This window comes from Aspergillus neoniger, assembly GCF_003184625.1.
Source record: "Aspergillus neoniger CBS 115656 unplaced genomic scaffold BO87scaffold_18, whole genome shotgun sequence".
Classification (NCBI taxonomy): Eukaryota; Fungi; Ascomycota; class Eurotiomycetes; order Eurotiales; family Aspergillaceae; genus Aspergillus; species Aspergillus neoniger.
In genome coordinates, this window is record NW_020291146.1 from 142,088 (window position 1) to 163,566 (window position 21,479).

General features: G+C 51.2%; 6 protein-coding genes across 6 annotated transcripts; 4 read left to right on the plus strand and 2 right to left on the minus strand.

Annotated features, from left to right (window-relative positions):
• Positions 1–2,949: 2,949 nt before the first annotated feature.
• Positions 2,950–6,169, plus strand: BO87DRAFT_359784 (uncharacterized protein). Its single transcript, XM_025621527.1, has 3 exons — positions 2,950–3,376; positions 3,458–3,598; positions 3,683–6,169. The coding sequence occupies exons 1-3, from the start codon at positions 3,265–3,267 to the stop codon at positions 5,779–5,781; spliced, it is 2,352 nt and encodes a 783-aa protein (XP_025479169.1). The 5' UTR covers positions 2,950–3,264; the 3' UTR covers positions 5,782–6,169.
• A 175-nt stretch (positions 6,170–6,344) lies between these two features.
• Positions 6,345–8,107, minus strand: BO87DRAFT_436905 (uncharacterized protein). The gene is made up of 2 exons (XM_025627839.1): positions 8,049–8,107; positions 6,345–8,023 (listed from the first exon to the last, which is right to left on the minus strand). Exon 2 carries the CDS (start codon positions 7,793–7,795, stop codon positions 6,662–6,664), a length of 1,134 nt encoding a protein of 377 aa, XP_025479170.1. The 5' UTR covers positions 7,796–8,023; positions 8,049–8,107; the 3' UTR covers positions 6,345–6,661.
• A 270-nt stretch (positions 8,108–8,377) lies between these two features.
• BO87DRAFT_416316 (cupin domain-containing protein) lies at positions 8,378–9,078 on the plus strand (the record flags this gene model as incomplete). The annotated part of the gene is made up of 1 exon (XM_025626745.1): positions 8,378–9,078. Exon 1 carries the CDS (start codon positions 8,515–8,517, stop codon positions 9,076–9,078), a length of 564 nt encoding a protein of 187 aa, XP_025479171.1. The 5' UTR covers positions 8,378–8,514.
• Positions 9,079–9,123: 45 nt separating this feature from the next.
• Positions 9,124–10,449, minus strand: BO87DRAFT_359792 (zinc-dependent alcohol dehydrogenase family protein). The gene is made up of 3 exons (XM_025621528.1): positions 10,226–10,449; positions 9,676–10,140; positions 9,124–9,609 (listed from the first exon to the last, which is right to left on the minus strand). The coding sequence occupies exons 1-3, from the start codon at positions 10,368–10,370 to the stop codon at positions 9,140–9,142; spliced, it is 1,080 nt and encodes a 359-aa protein (XP_025479172.1). The 5' UTR covers positions 10,371–10,449; the 3' UTR covers positions 9,124–9,139.
• Positions 10,450–13,574: 3,125 nt separating this feature from the next.
• Positions 13,575–15,014, plus strand: BO87DRAFT_376982 (branched-chain amino acid aminotransferase). Its single transcript, XM_025623436.1, has 6 exons — positions 13,575–13,627; positions 13,676–13,708; positions 13,785–13,898; positions 13,948–13,974; positions 14,040–14,659; positions 14,738–15,014. The coding sequence occupies exons 1-6, from the start codon at positions 13,591–13,593 to the stop codon at positions 14,990–14,992; spliced, it is 1,086 nt and encodes a 361-aa protein (XP_025479173.1). The 5' UTR covers positions 13,575–13,590; the 3' UTR covers positions 14,993–15,014.
• Positions 15,015–16,174: 1,160 nt separating this feature from the next.
• BO87DRAFT_436919 (fatty acid synthase subunit alpha) lies at positions 16,175–21,283 on the plus strand. Its single transcript, XM_025627840.1, has 3 exons — positions 16,175–16,358; positions 16,430–16,914; positions 16,973–21,283. Exons 1-3 carry the CDS (start codon positions 16,297–16,299, stop codon positions 21,277–21,279), a joined length of 4,854 nt encoding a protein of 1,617 aa, XP_025479174.1. The 5' UTR covers positions 16,175–16,296; the 3' UTR covers positions 21,280–21,283.
• Positions 21,284–21,479: the final 196 nt, after the last annotated feature.

Genomic DNA, 21,479 nt, shown 5'->3' on the forward strand with positions numbered 1-21,479 from the left:
TACTCATGAGTTTGACTGGTGAATGAGAGGCTAGAAATTGCGACAGAGTGAATGTGGCTTACGGACTGCGACTTTTCAATACATTGAATCTATTCCTTCCGGCTCAAAATGGCCATTCCGCCATACAAATCTGCTATAATCTGGCAGTATCTCGATAAACCCCCGCTCTGCCGTTCCCGGCATTGGCCTGCCGCTAGCCCATGAACGGCGAGATAGGATTGTGGGTGCCATGATTCCCAGGAGAGAGCAAGCAGCGGTGTCCCATCTTTGGGACAAAGGGCAGTGGGAGTCGCGGGGCTCCGCCCGCGAATCGCGATAATGGCAGTTCATTGCCGACGCTGACACCAGACTAGAACCGAGACTGGTGCGAGTTCATAATACAGAATGTATGCCAAAAGGTGCTTCATGGGTGAGGAGTAGTCACAAATTGTAATTCGTCAGTACAAGTTGGAATTGCTGCTGGCACGAAGCTCGACAAGAAGCTCTCGTAGTGTGCGGGCAGGGGAGCAGCGGAGAGCTCGGCAGACGAGCCGTGGTAGAATCACGACCCCTGGACTATCCATCGGTAATGCGTGCATAACGGCCCAACAGGACTGCTGCCTGGATTGTGAAAGGGGGACTAGCTAATAGCTATACGTGCTTGTCTCCACCATGTGCTGTGTGTGTGGTGTTCCAATGACTGCCAGTGTGTGTAATTTAGTAGGGTTCAAAGCTAAGCACACCAATCACAATGTTCTCCTGCAACGCTGCCGTTTACACGATCATGTGATAGCGCCCGCTGCAAGGTCCTCAGGCAACACGGCACCGATAGGATAGGAATGCAGCCTCAGGCTGACAATCGGCCGTGGGATTGGCGGAGGGCGGGAAACATTCGGGCAGAGATTCGGCTAGACCTTCGGCAAGCAAAACTAACCGACTCAAGCGAGCGACATGGGCTGACGACGAGCGACTGCGACTCAGTGTCAGACAGTGAGAGATCCGCTTTACGCGCAGAGTGTATAGTCAGACCATGTTAGATCCATCATCCAGGAGCAGTTCCATTGAAAGGTTTTGCGTTTAGAATATAGTGCTGTGTACGGAGTAGAGCTTGCGCGGAGCATTGCACCAGACTCCGTACACACTACGGAGTACACAGTCCTACTACTAGAGGGATATTGTCCGCCAATCGGGCTCAAAACAGCGGCCGTGCATATCCCGTAGGCAGGTACCCATGGGCTGTCGTCAGCCAGATCATGAGATCGATCCTCCACTACGCACAAAGCATGCCATCGTTGTTCACAATCCTTAGGTATCCTACTCAATCTTGAGAGCACTGCGCGTCGCCGACTGCCGGGTACTATTGGGGCCGAACCATGGTACGGAGGTCACCGGTTCCTGGACTCTACACAGCTAAGAATCCGCTGGAAGGTTTCGATCTGCATCAACCCGGACAATGGTCCACCAAGATGCGTGAGGACAGTCGAGCAGTTACGACGACGCCCTTAGGACCGGCCGTCTGTTCTCGAAATTCGGACATTCTCTAAACATATATTTGCCAGTTATGACAGGCCATCGGTTTCCCAGATCGTCGGGTCCAACCAAGGAATGACAGCGTATATACACTCTGTTAAACTGGGCCCCTTGCTTCCTGCTTAAGCTTCCGGAATATACTTTGGAGTTGGAGATGGGGTAGATGCAAATCACATCTGCTTGCGGGGTTCCTGGTTGGGGTGATTGTCCATCCTCATCTTGAGCGTTAAGATTGGGATAACAGCATGAGATGTCACTTCTGGGGGCCTGTGCTGGGTCGCCTCGAAGGTAAAGGACTATTGCTAATGCTAGAAGCGGAAGAAGCACAGCACTCCATATAGGGGGATATAATAGGGGAAGATTATTGGTTTAGACCTCCAACCGATAGACGAGGCTCGTGCGTTCTCATTTGGAGGCCTGCAAGTCTAGTCACAGAAGGAGACTCCTCCGTCCTGGAGGTGACAGACGGACGACACCATGAAAAAACATATTGAGCTAGACTAGTTGCCATTCCACTTGCCAAGTTAGATTGGAGGAGGACGGGAGAATCGTTGTTAGTCACGGGGGGCGGGTTGCCCCTGAAGGATGATCTGCGGTGGATGATGATTCAGGGGCTAAAATGCCTGGGAGGCAACACTATCGTCTGGAAGGTCAAGAAATCGGCCATTGTTGCAAACTGATTGGGGTGGTGGGAAAGGGGTAGATAAAAATAAATGAGAGTCAAACCGATATTGAGTGTGAACACGAAAATTAAGAGGCTTGACCGGGAGGTTCGGAGCAAAAGTAGGGTAGAAAGGAGAGTAAAGTATGGGATGCGACCGGAGTAACTCTCGGTCAGTTGAGTGTACACACCGTAGATGTCCAGCCATAGGAATCACCCGTCGATAGTCATGGAATAATTATCCTGAAGACACATATTCGGAAAGCAAATCAGCCTCACTACAGGTTTCTCCTGTGAGTAAGAATTCATGCCAATCGCTGACCTGACACCAAAGAAGAATGTGTTCCGACCCGCGGCGAGCTGCAGCCAGAGCCCTTCTAGTCTAGTCTAGTCTACTTAGTAGTTGTTTGTCAAGGAGAGAGACATCAAGTGGTGCTAAAGCAACAACGCGTGTTGGCTGGACGGGCACAGGGCCAATCAGGGGGAACCATTGCGGGAAGGGTTCGTGGATCGCCCCAAACTTCCAACTTTCTCACTGCGAACACACGAGGAAAGTTCTCTAGAGTCCCACCCAACTAGAATCGGTCTTTTCTGCATCTCAGACGGGCTAACTATCCACCCACTGGACACACCCACACTACACTACACTGGCAACCAAGCTAGTCTAGTCTAGTTGTTTAGTGTTTCTTTCCCCCCCAACCAAGAGTTTACTACTACTATTAGTATTAGTATTTTGGATGGGCCCTTCCCACTCCCCCCCCCCAGACAACAATGGTTGGTGCTTGTGCTTTCTCCCTTCACTCTTTTCAGCTCCGACATCCATGCGTCTCTAACCCAACTCCTTCTGGCTCCATCCAGATCGTCCTGTCGCGTTGTGTCGTGCCCTTGACATCTGGGGATGAAATTGTTCCCCTCATGCGAGGAGTCCTGCACTGCATAGATTCACACGACCCTTAAAGCACGCGCCCGGTGTGGCCTGGACGAGCCACTTTCCACCCCTTCCCCTCACACAACCCCCCTCCACCCGCTCATTCCAATGAGCCAGTGACTGGCGGATATCTCTTCGCTATTGTAGACTGTCGCCGTTGCCCAGCATGGCATCCATCATGGAGGGGGGCCTACTGCCCATGATTAAATGCTCCAATTGTGGAATGAGCGTGGAAATCTCCTCCATGGGCGATCATGTGTGCGTTAAACCAATGCCAGGTAACTATTCTCCCCAATCTTTCTCTACTTCAACTATGCTGTCCACGGTTGGAATGCAATATGTTGACCAGTCCCTTGCAGCGACTCCTTCGCCCTCTCAATCCCCTCCGCCGCCCCCGCCCAAATCAGACAATGTGTTACCCTCCAGAACTCCCAGCGATGCCTGGGCCTCCAAGTCTGGAAGGTCCGGCCCTCCGCCTCGCATTGACCCTGCAATGGCCAGTATGTTTATTTGGACACCACGCGAGCCTGCGCCATCCATATATTAGAGTTATGCGTCTCATGCAGTTAACACCGGCCTTCCAGATCGTCCCTTCTTGAACCCCGCAAGTCCGATTGCCAACCACGACCCGTTGGTCCCCTCCCCTCTTTCAACGTCTTCAGGTCAGCGATCGCCGTTCAGAGCGCTCCAGCGCAGCCAGACCTCTCCATTGCCCGACGAACCGCAATCCCCGGATTCGATTAACCTGGAAACCGCGTTTGCAACTTTCCCCTTACCCCGTTCCATGTCGGACAGACGCCCGGGTGGTATGTCAAACGCAAAGGACCTCAGGTCAGCACCACCAATGCCATCGGCTCGGTTGGCACCTGCATTGGACGGAAATGCGCTGGATGACGATATGCCTCCGCCACCGCTCCCGAAAGATGACCCTCCGGCGACGGCCATGGGCGTTGGGCATAGACATGGCGCTTCGATAGACAGCAAAAGCAGCTACCGGACATCGCTGGTAAGCACACGGTATGGAGACAATAGGAATTCCAAGCGGTCGACTGCCATGTCGAGCCGCCGGCCTTCCTTTGGAAGCGTCGCGCGCGATCCGTACAAGTTCGTGGATGATGCCCCCCCGGTTCCGTCTGCTGCACCGCAACAACTCCTGCGCCCCTCCAGGATTTCGGACACCTCGGTGGCCGGAGTCGCAGACAAGCGTGAAGGCAGGGGTGAAATATACAGTGGCTTCGATTTTGGGGTGTCGGAACGGCCGACGAGCGCCAAGGCTGAGATTGACCATGTCAATGCGAGCGCACTCCGAGTCTCCTCGCATACCAACAGCAACTCCGATCGTCTGAGCAGCAACCGCGGCTCAGCAGAGTTGTTCTTCCAAAGCCCGTCCCAGAGTTCCTATGGACCCCCGCTCGACTTTGAGCTACCCAACGAGCCGCTGGCTTCGCCTGCCACCCCGGCCAACGGGGAGTACAAGGCCTTCAAGCCACAAAGCTCTGAATTTCTCCAACCAGCAGACGCCGAATCTGGTCGCACCAACGAGCGGGATACCAATCAGAGGAAGGATTCTGATTCCGCTAGCGAGGGAAACAACTCCGTCTCCAACTTCGCACGAGCATTGGGACTAGAGGTCGACCACACCGCGAATGATTCAATTACCTCGTCGGATTCCTCGCCGTCCGACACCACCCGGAGTGGAACGTCACTATCTAGTCTGCCATCGGAAGCCAGCATGTCCCGACGAAAACCCTCAGACCAGGGTCGTCTGGGCGCTGTTGTGGAGGAGGAGAAGAAGTCTCAGCAGCCTGTGCTGGACGAACTGGTCCTCGAAAGTCCGACCGAGCTCGAGCCCCCTCGCATTCCAGAGGCCTTATTCAGCCCGGACTCGCCAACTGACCCTGCCATTAGTCAGGGCAGCCTGTCGCTTGTTTCAGAAAAGAAACCCCGACGTCCTGAAGAGGAGAGCCCACCGCGGCAAGAGGTGGTGCGTTCTGCGACGGCACCGCAGCCGCGACCCTCCCCTCGGCCCAAGGGCCCCTGCCGTGGCTGCGGTGAAATGATTATGGGCAAGTCCGTGTCATCGGCCGATGGCCGTCTGACGGGTCGATACCACCGCGCCTGTTTCGTGTGCTTCCAGTGCCGGACGCCGTTCCAGACGGCTGACTTTTACGTCCTGGAGGACCGTCCCTATTGTGCCCAGCACTATCACGAACGCAACGGCTCCCTTTGCCAAACCTGCAATACTGGCATTGAGGGTCAGTACCTTGAGACTGTTGAACGCCGTGGCCGTGGGCCCGCGGATCGCCAGAAGTTCCACCCGGACTGCCTGAAATGCCGCACCTGCCAGGTTCCCCTGAAGGGGGATTATTTTGAATGGTATGGCCAGGTTTACTGCGAACGTGACGCCCGACGGGCGGCAGCTGCTACTCCACCACCTCGTCCTCGCCGTCCAACCATGCCCTCGTCTCCGTTAGCCCCGTCCGGCCGTGGATATCCCCCACCGCCTCCAGGGTACATGGGCCCTCCTGGCCCTGGTCCTGGTCCTGGCTTTGGACCGCCTCGTGGACGGGGTCGTGGTCTGCGACCCCCCGGCCCAGTCGGTGGGCCATATGCAGCGGCGGGACCCCTTCCTCCCGCGCGACGTTTCCCGGAGCGCCGGACTACCAGGTTGATGATGATATGATATCCCTAATGGCTGTTCTGATGGGCGTTACGCTGCGGACAGCTATCTTTTCTATTTTATGTCTGTTTTCCAAGTTCTCGGGCACACTTTTTTTTGCCCTTCACATTTCCTTGCCATGACCTAGACCTTTCGCCATATACCCTTCTTTTGCATCTCCAGAGATTGGTTCCTCATCGTTAATTTCTTTCTCCCCTGGCTGGCGAGGTTTGAACTGGGGTCGCTTCTCTTCTTCTGTGTTGGTGGTCACCAACAATTCATGATTACACTGCATAATGTCTGGTGTCATCTTGGTGTTTCCAAGCTGGTTGTTCTACTTGGTTGGGTGGCTGGATATCCTTTTGACGGCATGTTAGAGCGTTAATGTATGAATTGATTAATATCACATTAGCAACATTATTGTGCAGTATGTAAAGGTCACTGTAGATTCTCCAAACTAAACATATCGTGTGGTGTGCTGCCTGAGGCTGCCGGATGGACCACCTGACCGGGAAATATATATGTGCCGCAGACTCGAGTATCCCACGACTACCACATTTAGTCCCCTTCCATCAAAGTGTCCATAACTCCGACTGTGGATTTCGCATTGTGTCATCAATTTATCATGTTTCATGCGCACAGTCAGATGGAAATGACTCGCATGGATATTCGGTAAGACCACAATGCTTGCACATCCCTTTTCCTTACTCTACTGGCGGGATTGGGTTGACTACCAGCTCTGATTTTGGTGCCTACTGAACCAGTTGAGTCGAATCTGGGGTAGCACATAACGAAGCTTCTTCGCTTGTCGTCAAACGTACTCAGTCTTGTCCGTAATGAATTTCGACAAAGACAATCCAACTCTGCTAATTCAGCCAGCTCGCAAGAGCTGCGAAGAAAGTCATTATAGGGTCTCAGTGGACAACAACAGATGATACAAGGGTTGACTCACCGTTCTGAAAATATGCATCTTCTTCGTAGCCGATACACCTGGCCGGTCTTGCTTAGTGTTCTCTTCCGCCTGCTGCCCGCTGCAAATCGTACGATTGATACTAGGTGAACTGGTGGGAATGTTGTCTGATATCTTTGGTAGGGTCTTCTTCGGAGGAAGGCTTAGTGGAAAGTGTGGCATTTCCATAACGAGTGGGATATCAGGGGATTGCTCCCCGCCTTCCTGAACATCCATAGTTATGGGGTTGGGATATCCCGCGTACCCAGGAGTCGCTGGTCCTGTGAGTGGCACTGCAGTTCGGGCGATGTATTGGCTTTCCGGAGACTGTGTTTGGGGCACTCGGCTTGGACGACGCTCTCTAGCGGCGCTCTCGATCTGCCTCAACTTTGTGTGCGTAAAGGTCTCTCTGTTCATCATGGCTGTGGAACGGGCCATGTGATATGCACCCAGGGTTTGATTGATGTCCGATGCCAAAGCCTTGTATAGGCGCATTATGTCTTGAGCCTTTGTTTCTGCTTGCACGGCCGATATCCACAGGATTTGGTGGTGATTCTGAAGGCCGGGATCACGCTTGAAAGCTTCGTGTATTTCATCTCGTGTCGATATCATCTCCTTGAGGGCCTTGCTCATATACTCATACAGTGTCTCGGCCATGTCTCTGCACTCAAGAGCGTATACTTGTGATTTGATCATGGGCATACCAGCAGTCTTTGCCTTCAACACGGAGTCGATAGTCTGCCATGACTTGACCGTTTTGTCTTGGAGATGGTTGACCTGGATGATGGCATCTTCGACCAACCCTAGTGTGGGATTCTGATGCGAGCCAGCGCGCGTTGTCCCTAGGGTTGGGATAGCGGTGGGGACATGCACGCCGCCGCGCGGGGTTTCTGGCACTTGCTGTTCAGGCACTTCCCTTTGCGGCTGTTTTCCCTTGGAAAGGTCGCTTTGGGATTCGCATGGGTGGTCTTCATGACGAGCGACCTTCTCGTGATGCTTTCTTTTCCACAAAGTCAGGATTGACCGGCGTCTCTGGGTCTCTCCTTCCCTTTCTTGCCGGGATGCTGGTATGACTTCTATCCCGTTCATCTTTGTGTGTTGGTCCAGCTCAGACTGGAGAGAATCTTCTTCCGAGGTGGTGTCTGTGCGTGCTCTAGCTTTGTGGTGGCCTTCTGTATCGACTTTTGTACTGGTGGAAACATCGGATGATCAGCAAGTGGATGGAGCATTAGCTGGAGAAGAAGGATCGGTGGCACCGATCGAGCAACGAATGAGTTGAAGAAGGCGATGACGTTGGGAGTCTGTGGCTTGTCCAGGCTGCCACACCTCAAGCTGGGTGTACCTCAGAAGACCGATTTGAACCATGGTCAACGGGAAGGGAGTTCCTGTTTGATGGATCAGTGCATTACTGCTACGTCAATGCTCGTCATGCCCAAGCTCTAAAAAGGTTGTCCGTGCGGGCAGCTTCACAAGCTTGTCTGGAACTATAATGCGGACCAACCACAACACATGACTCGTGTTACTACTGTACCAGCTCACCGGTAACACAAGGGGTAAGAAGACCCTTTCTTACTGAAGTTGTAGACATGCACAACATACTCATCAATCTCGGTCTATCCTTCCTCCGAACAAACCAGATCATGCCAGCGCATCTTGCATATCGGCAGCCAGCCACAAGCGGCGGGGGATCTGCAGCATTCCTCACGGAGTCAACAACACTTATATCCCTCCTCCTCCGTCCGGCTCTCTGTCCGTAAAACATTCCTCTCCCACTCTATCAAATACCCATCTCAATAAAACTACCCACCATGGCTGTCCCGTCCGGCCTCCCCAACTACACCCGCCACATAACCAGCCACAACTCCTCCGGCGAGGCCATAATCCACTCCTCCACACCAGGCGACTGGACCAGCATCGGGGAGGACCGATTCGGCTTCAGCGTCGCCTACACCACCTCATCATTCCCACCCGACCTCAACAATGACGCCGACATTTCCACCCACTCAGCCAAAATGGAATCCAAGAACCTCGGGCTCGTCAGCCCCAACGGCACCGTCTGTCGCGTGGTGGACTTCGCACCCAACACAGACCCATTCATGCACCGCACGCGGAGTCTAGACTACGGAGTTGTCCTGGAGGGCGAGATCATCATGGAGTTGGACTCGGGGGAGAAAGTGTTGATGAAGAAGGGCGACATAGCCGTGCAGCGGGGGACGATGCACGGATGGCGCAATCCGAGCAAGGAGAACTGGACGAGAATGCTGTTCGTGCTGCAGGACTGCAAGCCCATCTCTGCGGAGGATGGTAAACAGTTGGGTGAAGATCTGGGAAAGTCGTCGGATCTGCCTCCTTCTGATGGAGCTAATGCATAACTCCAATAACTATCAATACACTAAACTAAGACTCTATACACAAACCGACAATGATAACATATCAAGGAACCCGAATAACAACCTTCCCAAAATGCCCCCCACTCTCCAAGAACCTAAACGCCTGATCAGCCTCCTCAAACCCAAACACCTTCGAAACCACCGGCTTAATGCCCTTCTCTTCATAGAAAGCCACCATCTCCTCAAACCGATCCCTCGGACCATTAATAATCCCCTGCAGCGTAACCGTCCGTCTCAGCGCCAGGAGATTGACATTAATCCGATCTTCCGGATCATCCACCTTGCCGGACACATACCCAATGCAGTTAATCAATCCCCCGAAAGCAATACACTCGAAACTCTTCCTCAGCGTCCTCGCACCCCCAGTCTCAAGAATCACATCCACCCCCTTCCCCTTCGTAATCCGCAGCACCTCCTGATCCCAGTCCGGCGTAGTCCGATAGTTAATCGTGTAATCCGCACCTAACGCCTTCGCTTTCTCTAGCTTTTCATCCGACGACGACGTGATAATCACTACACCCATACACAAACACATTAGCATGCACCCCCAACCCCACCCCCAAAAGGTAGAAAACATACCTATAGCCCCCAACCCCTTCGCAATCTGCAACCCCGCAACCGCCACCCCCCCCGTCCCCTGCAACAGCACCACGACCTCCCCACCCTCACCAGCACCCCGTCCACTCCTCAACTTAATCCTCTCCTCCAAACTCATCCAAGCCGTAACACTCGCAATGGGCAACGTACTCGCCTCCACATCCCCCAGATGGCTAGGCGCCTTCACAAGCCCATGTTCAGGAAACACTCTATGCGTCGCCAACACCCCGGGCTGGGGATGTCCCAGCCCATTCGCCAGTTCCTTGTCGGTGACTTGGCCGGTGATGTGATCGGGTAGGAAAGTCGAGAGCACGCGATCACCGGGCTGGAAGCGGGTCACGTTGGGGCCGATGCGTGTGATGGTGCCGCACATGTCGGAGCAGGGGACTTTGTGCTCGGGGGTGGAGGTCGAGGTGGATTTGTGGTGGGTGTATTCGCCTTTTGTTACTGTTGTTGTTGTTGTGGAGGGTTAGTGGGTGGTAGATGGGGGAGGAGGAGGGTAAAGTGGGATGGAGGGGGGATGGGATGGTACCTTCGACATCGCGATAGTTGAGAGATACGGCGTGGATCTCAACGAGGACTTCGTGATCTCCTGGGGTTGGGATGGGGATGTTGGTGGTGGATTTGGTGAGCGAGGAGAGGCCCGTTAGGGGGGTGGTCCATTGGGTGAGGGACATGTTGTCTCTTCTTTCTTTTTCTATTTGGTTGTGTTTGTAGTAGGGGATGTTGTAGTATATCGAATAAGTTGGATAGTAATTGGGAGGATGTGAAGGATGAGGGGAAGATAAAAAGGAAGAAAAAAGAAGGGGAAAAATTGGAGTAATTGTGTTGATGTCACGATGACCCACTGCGGGGAGGGGGGAAATTTGGGACAATTGATTATCAATCAACAACAACAATAGTGGATGCGGAATTCTTCACGGAAAGGGTTTGCCGAATGGATGGAGTGAGGTGAGGGAAGAAGAGTGGAGACATTAATTGTGGTTGTGGTTGTGGTTTCCGACTGGGTTGGGGAATTGGGGATCGTGGTCTATGGGTTGGTATCTTTTGAGTGGGTGATCTTAGGGGAAATAGCTTTTGTTCTTCATTGGCGTAATTAAGGCAGATATTAGTACAACGCTGTCTGTCTATACAACGCTAGGTAAAGTTATATAGGTTCTTAGAGCAAATATGTGGAAACAAAGAATGTTTGAAATCTGACCAGACATGGTCGTCAGCCACCCTATCTAATAAACACCATAGTAGTGATATTGCTAAGAGTTTTATGCCCTATATCTTATATCTTACATAGCTAATATAAAATGTAATGCAGTACCAAATAATTTGACAGAATATTAACAATCTCATGAGCTTCCAGGATGTCATTAGTATCATCCTATGGCCTATCTTGGTGATGGTAGCCAGGGAGAAAGGATCAAGTGTCGATGAAGTCATCAGGTCATTGAACCTACCTATCATGGTATTAGTAACTTACATTATGTTGAATTTGGTTCTTTACTACTTCTGATCCTTATGAGCCAGCCTCATATATAGATATAAGCTATTAAAGTTTATCAATTAGCATCCTACTAGCTTCATATATGGTTCGGCATTTGCAAGTTATCTAACAAATGATCCTACCACAATAAATGCTTTAGATTTTTAGCTGATTCTTATCAGGTGAACCTGTATCTGTCTGGCTTAATTATAAGCTTTTTGTAGGTAATCGTACAACTTTTACCTCAGCCTCGGGTGACCAGGCGGGCCCCCACACCTCGTAAAGCCTCGCTCGTCTACCATGTCTACACATATTTGTTAAATATACTCTACGAATACCCTGCTCCTCTACAATAATCTAGCTTTCCTTGATGGGATCCTATTAAATCAATGGAATACCGGAGTTTAGTTCCTAGCAGTCGAAATTGTCGTGAACAAAGTCGCAGAAAAAGCGATCAGCAGTGCGAGCCCACACCTGCATCTTTCTCCTACCATTCCATTCCATTTCTTATCCTTCCCCCGCAAGGGATCCAACCTTGGAACTGTTGCGAGGAGTTACTGCAAACGGCCAAGGCTTGATCGCTCCACTCGCAGAGAACCAAGAACCTTGATCATGCGCCCACATAAGGATCCAGCCTTGAAACTACTGTTGCGAGAGCTTACCACCAAGGCCAAGGCTTGGTCGCCAAGAGCACGGAGAACTGAAGTATGTCGATATCGCAGCAAATTGTAATTGAAACTTCATCTATAAGACTCTCGAGCTGTTTATGAGAATACGAGTGGAATAGAGTTTTAGACTAAGTCAATCTCCAAAGTATGACCTGCTCCTAATATGGTGTTGTTAGGCCAACAAAGGCTACTAGTCTGCATCGACAATATAATTCGAAATCAACCCACATTGTTAAATTACACGAGTATCCGTTATGGGGTGAGTCGTGTACTCAGGATAACGTTCGACAAGAAATAGTCAGTATAATATTAGAAAATATTATACATTGATATTATCGTTTTGTCCGCAACATACAAAGACAGAGGTCGCAACTGTTCATACCCACATGCTAGAACACAATACTTGGGTTACACATCTATCTTTTCGTCCTCCGTCTCACGCTTGCGTTTCTGAGAAGGATGCAATAATCCGAAGGCAAACTCAACCATCTCATCAACAAAGCCGGTACAACGGACGTTCCCGTGCCGTATGGCGAAGGTGGTCTCGGCGGCAGTTGTGAGGAACCAGTCTGTGAAACGAGGCGAGGTACAATGTCACGGTAGAAGTTTCGCTCGTGGAGATAGTAGTCTCTTTCGGCGATGAGGAACTGGATCTGCTCAGCCTGCAGCTGCATTAGTTCCTGCAGTTGCTCGGGATCCCCGTGCGAGCGCAGTCTGGGCCGGTGTAGGAGTGCCTTTGCAGGTGATCCAACTTATTCCCTGAGAAAGTGGATTTCTGGGGCCTGCAGCTGGATACTTCCCTACAGAAGGTTATTCTGTCGCACCAAGTGAGCGATGCGGTTGTGGCAGGCTTTTAGCTTGTCTTCATAGTTGTTGCTTGACTTGTCATTGTGAACTTGAGCTTTCTCGATACCCTCGTAGCTTTTGACTGGGTCGCCAAGCTTTCCACGCGGTAGGATAGCGGTATGACCCCTGACTGGCAGGTAAGCAAATGTGCTATGAAGACCAACTTGGTCTCAAGTGTAACACATCATCCTTCTCAGAGATGGAGGTCACATAATCAATAGCTAAGATTGACTCAGAGAGAACCCGTCCCCAACTTTCCTAAGCGATGATAGAGTTGGCTACGCCCAACAGGTCCCTAGCGTGTTTCAGAGTCTAAGCTGAAGTGAGATCATCTAGCTCCATGTCTAGTCCGGGGTGAAAGGTCTTCTATGATTTTTGTTCTACGATTGGAGTGGCCTTGGGGGCTGTGTACACTAGTAAGCCAAGGAGTGATATCGCTTAACTAGATACGTAAATCGTTGTACCAGGACCATGGTGCCAACTAATATCTTTCGTAAGGCTCAAAGTAGCAGCTTCACCATCTAAATTAATTAGTATTACACTGCTTACTACATCTAGTGCTTACTAACTATGGTAACTAGTTAACTATGTTGTTAAATATATTGCTTACTACATATTAGGTGAGACTTGTAGCATCACGTGACCGGTAATATTTCGATATCCATTTAGTATCTTACAAGCGTATCCCATCGTCTCCGTACAGTGTTTCATTAACCGCTAATAAGTTTCAGCCCCCGTAAGGCTTTCCGGATTACGAGGATGTTGTAGTAGATGGAGCAAAGCAAATGATATATATCTTATGATTGTTTGATGAATGTAGACCAATTTATATCTCATGATCCCGGGTTTTTTTGCAATCTCAGGATATTTTCTATAGTGTTATCAATTGGGCTGCATCAAAACATCATGAGCTCCTTTCCACCCCCTCCTACCCAGTCCCTAGGTGAGTAGTCTCCCTCGCCGTAAGTGTGTAATCTAACAAAGCGTGCAGAATGGGAAAAGCTCGGAATCGCACCCATGGATGGTCAGTATATGCCCTGAGACACGAGAACTGAGATACGAGAATATGTAATATGACTGACACTTTCTTCGCTATATAGTAAACGCTCATGTTGAGTGCGAGTATTCGGTGTCTACTGGTCATTGGTCCGAGCCCCGACTGGTTGAAGATCCTTTGCTGCGCATCCATGGTCTCGCGCCAGGGCTCAATTATGGTATGCATGCGTGCCAAAGGCCCTATGTCAATCGCTAACAACGCCATAGGCCAACAAGCATTCGAGGGCATGAAAGGTATTGTGACAAGATACCCGACTACTGATAGGTTTAAAAGAAAACTGAAACTAACTTTACATCAGCCTATCGTGACCCTCAAGGCCAGATCAACGTCTTTCGCCCCAAGGACCATGCAGCCCGCCTGGCCTTGTCGTGTTCCGCAGTTGCCATACCCACCATTCCGGAGGAAGTCTTTCTGCGTAGTGTCAATCTCGCCATTGCTGGAAATGCGGAGTATGTGCCTCCGCACGATACAGACGCTGCGCTCTACATTCGGCCTCTGGTATTTGGATCCGATCCTTTCTTTGCAGTCTCCGCGGGCACAGGGTACAAGTTCTGCATCTACGTCCAGCCCTACAGGGCCTACCACGGAAGTCAGCCTATACCCGCCCTGATCCTGGAAGACTTGGATCGCGCTGCTCCTAAGGGTGTTGGTCATGTCAAGGTCGGCGGAAATTATGGACCCGTCCTGAAATGGAGTGATCAGGCTCGTGCTGAGGGATACTACATCACTTTACATCTCGACAGCCGGACCAATTCCGAGATTGACGAGTTCAGTACCTCCGGATTCATTGGATTGAAGAAAACCGGAGACTCCTTCACAGTGGTGGTGCCAAGTAGTCGCTCAATTCTGAAAAGTGTGACCAGTACCACATGTCTAGACTTGGCCAAATCCATGGGTTGGAATGTTGAGGTTCGCCCAGTATGTCTTTCACCGAATTGAGGACTCCCCTTGCCTTGACTGTGATCGGTGATATACATAGACTAACCTCAAATGCAGATACCATATTCTGAGCTCCAATATTTCGATGAAGTCATCGCGGTTGGCACGGCGGCAATGCTGGTCTCCATCAAGTCGATCACTCGGAGGTTTACTGAGGAGACTTTTGCGTATAACACTGACGGTTCAAGTGATGGTTGCAAGCAGCTACAACAGGGTCTTCTCGACATTCAGAAAGGAAGAGTGAAGTCGAACGAGGACTGGCTATGGCAGGTTTTGCCTATTGAGCAAGGAGCTGATGATAAGAATGCATGATTGTAGATACCAAAGCGTGGCATTTCTCTATATATTTTATGAAGTTCCGTTACAATTTTTATGGGTACAAATGCGCCGGACTATTCGTGGGCAATTGAAGGCCGATGTTAGGTTATATATATCGACTACTCACTGTAGGTCATGATGGGACATACGAATATTGTGTGGTGAATTACGTACGCAATGGCAGTAGTCTCTCAATTATTTCTTCATCTGTTGATCACCAAATCCTAAGGGTCATCCAACGAGAATCGAACTAAGATGTTGTATGTCATAGCCCGTGCTAAGGCCCTTAAGTCCGTCCTCGGGGTTTGTGATGTGGGTGCCTGAGGCGTAAACATTGAAATTCATAGCATGGTGTCCTTCCACATCTTTCAAGCACATATATAGCAGCACTAACAGTGCCAATGAACGGATCAAAGGCAGTTCACTTGTCAGGCGTTGACTCTATGCAGTCCTACCGATAGGGGCAGGTTAATGGGACTTACGGGAAGCGGACGCGTTACTGCCACATTGGACATCCGCCCGTGCGAGAGGATCTGCCTGCAGAAGCCTTATGAGGTAAGCAAAAACAGATTGAACTCGTCATAGAAGGTTTCTAATAGAGTCATCCTTGGTTACTATTACGGTAGTCAGCGGTTAGTGTGGAATGGCATAATTGTGTGGCTTAGGAAACTATTCTGCATTACATAAATTCTATACTTAGTTCATATTACAATACTTACATGTTCGGTTACATCTACGTGCTTACGGTATTTATTACTGTAATTCTGTGTAATTGGTTCGTTGCCCGACCCCGCATCATCAGGTATTGATAAGATCGGCCATGAACTGCGCCATGGAAGCCTCTAGTTTCTCGCGTCAGCTTCCGCTGCGAATTGAGCAAAGTGCAGAGACTACCATGAACTCCACCATGGGTCCAAACGCGCCGCCAACGGCTGCGGCCACGAGGCAGAAAGCTGAGATGAGCTAGCCACTAGCGCCGCACATGGCAAACAAGTCAGGTGGGATGGTCAAGCCTCCCATGCTGACAGGAGGTCTTACTAGATAGTGCTCGGAACAGACTGGCTAGGGCTGAACTTCGTGTTGAAGGGGCGCTTTTCGAGAGGATCCGGGTTTCATGAAGCTAAGCATAGCCATGAGTGGATTGGGGGCCTATCGTAATCAACTGGGTGTGAAGCCCCATCACATGCCATCTGTCTCCATTTAAATCGGTCAGAGTTGAAAAAGAGATTCGAGATCTTCTTGCCACTACTCTGAGTTGATTTGAACCGTTAATCTGGGTCGGCGCGCAGGAGGCACCCATGGCTGCCGATATGGATACCCAGCGCAAGCTGGCTCGCATACTGCTCATTGAGCTTATGGCGTGAGTAGAATCATGGATTGCAAAGCGTGGCACAAAGCGCACTGGCTAACACCAGGCTTTATTTGATCTAGATACCAATTTGCCTCCCCAGTACAATGGATTGAAACGCAGGACGTAATCCTCTCTCGCAGGGAGTGCGACAAGATCGTCGAAATCGGGCCCACTCCGACACTCGCGGGCATGTTTCAGCGAACTATCGACAGCAAGTATCAGACTCAAGAGTGCACTAGGCCGAGGCCTCGACGACTTTTGAATTCAGAGAAGAACACCCAAGAAGTTTATTTTGAAGACTCACCTGGTGTCGTTGAGTCTAAGCCGAAGGAAAGGACAAATGACGCAGCAAAGCCAGCTACTAAACCGTCTCCTGTCAAAACAGACGTGGCTCCAGTAGCGCAACCAGAGACGATATCGGCACCAAGACCGAAGCCAACAACGATAGAAATCGAGGATGAAGGAGTAAAGGCACAGCTGATTGTGACCGCGATAGTGTCACGAGCGCTCAAAAAGGCGCCGTCTGATGTTGACTGGACCAAGTCTATCAAAGTTCTTGCTGGCGGTAAGTTCAGTCTATAGCGGCCCGTTAACTCTTCTCCCCAGATGCTGATTAACCCAAGGCCGCTCAACGTTGGAAAATGAGGTCGTTGGAGATCTCCATGCAGAATTCGGCTCGCTCCCAGAACGCGTAGAAGACACACCCGTGGCTGAGGTGTGGCAGGCGATCCAGGCAAGCCATAGTGGAGTACTCGGAAAAGTGTCTACAAACATGATCAATTCGCTTTTCACTTCCAAACTGCCCAGTGGCTTCACCACCGCCGCTGCGCGAGATCGACTTAAGACACAATGGGGTCTTAAACAAGGGCGGCAGGATTCTTGTCTACTCCTTGCAACGACAGAGGCACCCGTGACAAGAATTTCGTCTGAACCCGACGCGAAAACTTACATTGACGGCGTCGTGGAGAGCTATGCCTCAAAAAACAGTATTCCTTTACCCACATCTCACGCCTCTGCGGACGGAGCCTCGGCTTCCAATATCATGGTCGACCCAGAAGCACTGAAAGCGATGTCTGAGGCTCAGAAGGCGGTGTCAAGACAACTCCTTAACATTTATGCCTCTCAGCTCGGTCTAGACCTGGGAGCGGATCGACAAGCATTAGACGCTCTCCATAACGACATCAAAACCGGGCTGCAACCAGAGCTGGATCTCTGGACGGAGGAACACGGGGAAGACTACGCCAACGGTATCAGGCCACGATTCGATTCCCGTAAAGTCCGCACGTACGATTCGGCATGGAGTTGGACCCGTCAGAGACTCCTCGAACTGTCCGAGCTGGTAACTTCAGCGCAGAGTGGAGATGAAGTCACCCTCGATCAAGAAAATGTCCTGCAGGCGTGCTACGCAATTGCCAATGCGGCAGATGAGACACTACTACATGTTATAAATGAGGTGTTGGCAAAGCTTGGAAATTCCGCATTTCCGCGCCCGATCTTCACTAATCTAAAGGCTCTGTGCAAGCATGTGCTGGAGTTCGGTCCAACCTTCAAAGGATCCCCCAGACAGATGGCGCCATGCACAACTATCGAGAAAGACGGAACAATACGATATCACGAAAAGGAACGTGAAGATGGAATTCCTTTTGCTCAGCTGGCATCGCCAACATCAGAGGATGGTGCTCTTCCCTATATCCACCTAAGGGAACAGCAGGGAGGTGCATGGTACTACAGTCGCGCATTGACCGCAAAATTCCAGAATGCGCTTACTCTGGTGCAAGACCGAGGTTCGTCCTTCAATGGGCAAACCGTGCTGATGACGGGAGCGGGAATTGGTTCAATCGGAGCTGCGATGATCCGACACTACCTACAGGGTGGAGCCAGAGTCGTTGTCACAACCTCATCCCTGACTCCCGAGGTGGCGAAGGTATACCAGAGTATCTATATGGACCACGGTGCCAAGGGATCTCAGCTCGTTGTTGTCCCATTCAACCAAGCCAGTGTTAAGGACATCGAATCGTTGATCGAGTACATCTATTCGCAAGGTGGTCTTGGCTGGGACATAGACTGCTTTATTCCTTTCGCTGCTATCAGTGAGGCTGGCCGACGACTCGACTCTATTGACTCGAAATCAGAGCTTGCCCACCGCTTGATGCTCACAAACGTCCTACGTTTGCTGGGCACTATCAAAGCCAGCAAGGAAAAGTACCACTGTCATACCAATCCCACCCATGTCGTCTTGCCTCTGTCTCCCAATCATGGAACCATTGGTGGGGATGGCCTTTACAGTGAGTCAAAACTGGGATTGGAGACGCTGTTCAATCGGTGGCACTCAGAGGATTGGCAAGACTACCTGTCCATCTGCGGCGCCGTCATCGGTTGGACAAGAGGAACAGGTCTGATGAACCAGAATGATCTCATTGCAGAGGGCATTGAGGCGGCAGGCATGCGGACCTTTTCTCAGGAGGAGATGGCCTATGCTCTGGTCTGCCTCTGCATGCAGGAGATGACTGAGCTCTGTCAGGAGAGACCCCTTTACGCAGACCTAACGGGCCGAATGGCAGAGGTGCAGGGGCTCGGAGAAAAGCTGCAAACGCTGCGTCAGGAGCTCAAGGAAAAAGCCGAAATGCAGGCTGCGCTTCTTGCAGAATCGATACTAGAGCAGCAATGTTCCAATAACGGCCAATCCTCTCAACCGAACACTAGCTCGGACCGACTCGAGCAGAGGGCGCATGTGCGCTTGGACTTCCCCAAGCCACTTGACTACGATCGCGATATTCGCACTCTTAGCTCAGACCTCCAGGGAATGGTGGACCTGGATCGAACCGTAGTGGTGACGGGGTTCTCGGAGTTAGGGCCCGTGGGCAATGCGCGCACGCGATGGGAGATGGAGGCATATGGCCAATTCTCCCTTGAGGGCGCCATTGAACTAGCCTGGCTTATGGGATACATCAGCCACTTCGCTGGAACAATCGATGGGGCTCCATACTCCGGGTGGGTAGATACTACGACCAAAAAGCCCGTCGCCGACATCGATGTGAAATCAATCTACGAGGAAAGAATCTTGACTCATACCGGGATCCGTCTAATCGGGTCCGATAAGAAGCCTTTCCTGCATGAAATTACATTGCAACAGGATTTGGAACCTCTCGATATGCCTGAGTCGCTCGCTGAGCAGATGAAATCGGAGCATGGAGAGTTCGCCGCAGTTCAACAATCCACGACACCAGATCTTTTCACGGTTCAGCTTCGCAAGGGCGCCAGGCTCTATATCCCTCGTGCAATGCAATCCACTCGCACAGTGGCTGGACTCATACCAACTGGCTGGGATCCACGTATCTATGGTATCCCCGAGGAGATCGTGTCTCAGGTCGACCGGGTTACGCTTTTCACACTGGTGTGTACGGTTGAAGCGTTACTGTCTTCCGGGATCACTGATCCGTATGAGCTATATCAATACATCCACGTGTCTGAGGTAGGAACATGTATTGGTTCGGGCCTTGGAGGCGCCACTTCCCTGAACAAAATGTTCAACGGGCGCCAAAGTACTCACGATGTTCCGAAGGATATCCTACAAGAGACCTTCATCAATACCACTGGGGCTTGGGTCAATATGCTTCTGCTATCGGCAAGTGGACCCCTTCGCACCCCAGTGGGGGCCTGTGCCACAGCTGTTGAGTCCCTGGAGTTAGGGTATGATACCATTGTCACTGGTAAAGCCAAGTTCTGCTTGGTCGGCGGCTGTGATGATTTCACGACAGAGACCTCTCAGGAGTTTGCCAACATGAAAGCGACTAGCAATGCAGAGGAGGAATTGGCAAAAGGTCGAGCTCCTTATGAAATGTCCCGACCGACCACGAGCACTCGCAGCGGCTTTGTGGAATCCCAAGGTTCCGGACTCCAGGTGCTCACAACGGCAGCACTGGCGGTGAAAATGGGCTTACCAATTCGCGGCATCATTGCTTTTACCAGCACATCTAGCGATAAGGCCGGCCGCTCGGTGCCAGCCCCTGGAAAGGGTGTCCTTACCAACGCCAAGCACATCGCCTCAAGGGTACCATCACCTCTCATGAATATCCGCAATCGCCGGAAGCGGTTGGACTTCCGCGTCCGCCAGATTGCAGAAGCGCGGGACGTAGCCTTACAGGATCTCGACTTCGAAGTGGCTGCGGTGGTAGCCCAGAGCTCGACTGTGGATGTTGAGGCCTACGTCCATGAGCGTCGACAGCAGATAGCGGCTGACTTTGCCCGCGACCAAAAGGACGCTCGCTTCAATCTGGGTAACGACTTCTGGCGCAACGAGCCAAATATCGCACCAATTGCCGGCGCCCTTGCAACATGGGGGCTTACCATCGATGACCTAGATGTGGCGTCCTTCCATGGCACGTCGACCGTGATGAACGACAAGAATGAATCCAGTGTCATTCACCAGCAACTGAGCTCGATGGGTCGACGAAAAGGCAACCTCATCCTCAGCGTCTTCCAAAAATCCCTGACCGGTCACTCCAAGGGCGCTGCGGGGGCCTGGATGCTCAATGGAGCCCTCCAGATGCTCGACTCGGGACTGGTCCCTGGTAACCGGAACGCCGATAATATCGATCCGAAGCTCGAGGAGTTTGCTGATCTGATCGCCTACGTGCAACGGCCGATCCGTGTCCCCGATATCAAGGCTGTTTCCGTTACTTCCTTTGGATTTGGTCAGAAAGGAGCGCAAGCCCTCTGTGTCCATCCCCGGTATCTCTTTGCCACTCTAGATCGGGAAGAATACCACGCTTATCTCGACCGCTGCACAAAGCGCAAGAGGAAGGCGGACATGTATTTCTACGAGGGAATGAATGGGAATTCCCTCTTCCGTGCCAAAACCGCGCCGCCATTCGCCCCGTCTGAGGAGACGAAGACGTACCTTGACCCAACTGTCCGATTCACGTGTTAATGATATCCCTACAAGTTTCTGTTGTTTTTAGATAGCTTCTCTGAATTGATCTATTTTCTATTGAATCATACTCGTCCCTCTAGTCACGCAAATTTCGTAGTTCACTATTTCTTTCTACTCTATCACTACTGTTCCTAACACTCCCTGTCTTTTCATCTGCCAATTCGTGATGTACACTCACAATAGGTATCGACATAGAG

Excerpts from the sequence above, each read along its gene's own strand:
- BO87DRAFT_359792 (XM_025621528.1), bottom strand. The coding sequence starts at position 10,370 with ATGTCCCTCACCCAATGGACCACCCCCCTAACGGGCCTCTCCTCGCTC. Across the intron at positions 10,141-10,225 it reads CAACTATCGCGATGTCGAAG|TAACAAAAGGCGAATACACC; the intron begins GTACCATCCCAT and ends CAACAACAACAG. Across the intron at positions 9,610-9,675 it reads GAAGGGGTTGGGGGCTATAG|TGATTATCACGTCGTCGTCG; the intron begins GTATGTTTTCTA and ends GTATGGGTGTAG.
- BO87DRAFT_376982 (XM_025623436.1), top strand. The coding sequence starts at position 13,591 with ATGAGCTCCTTTCCACCCCCTCCTACCCAGTCCCTAG. Across the intron at positions 13,899-13,947 it reads CGCGCCAGGGCTCAATTATG|GCCAACAAGCATTCGAGGGC; the intron begins GTATGCATGCGT and ends ACAACGCCATAG. Across the intron at positions 14,660-14,737 it reads GGAATGTTGAGGTTCGCCCA|ATACCATATTCTGAGCTCCA; the intron begins GTATGTCTTTCA and ends CCTCAAATGCAG.
- BO87DRAFT_359784 (XM_025621527.1), top strand. The coding sequence starts at position 3,265 with ATGGCATCCATCATGGAGGGGGGCCTACTGCCCATGATTAAATGCTCC. Across the intron at positions 3,377-3,457 it reads GTGCGTTAAACCAATGCCAG|CGACTCCTTCGCCCTCTCAA; the intron begins GTAACTATTCTC and ends AGTCCCTTGCAG. Across the intron at positions 3,599-3,682 it reads CATTGACCCTGCAATGGCCA|ATCGTCCCTTCTTGAACCCC; the intron begins GTATGTTTATTT and ends CCGGCCTTCCAG.
- BO87DRAFT_436919 (XM_025627840.1), top strand. The coding sequence starts at position 16,297 with ATGGCTGCCGATATGGATACCCAGCGCAAGCTGGCTCGCATACTGCTC. Across the intron at positions 16,359-16,429 it reads CTGCTCATTGAGCTTATGGC|ATACCAATTTGCCTCCCCAG; the intron begins GTGAGTAGAATC and ends TATTTGATCTAG. Across the intron at positions 16,915-16,972 it reads TATCAAAGTTCTTGCTGGCG|GCCGCTCAACGTTGGAAAAT; the intron begins GTAAGTTCAGTC and ends GATTAACCCAAG.
- BO87DRAFT_436905 (XM_025627839.1), bottom strand. The coding sequence starts at position 7,795 with ATGAACGGGATAGAAGTCATACCAGCATCCCGGCAAGAAAGGGAAGGA.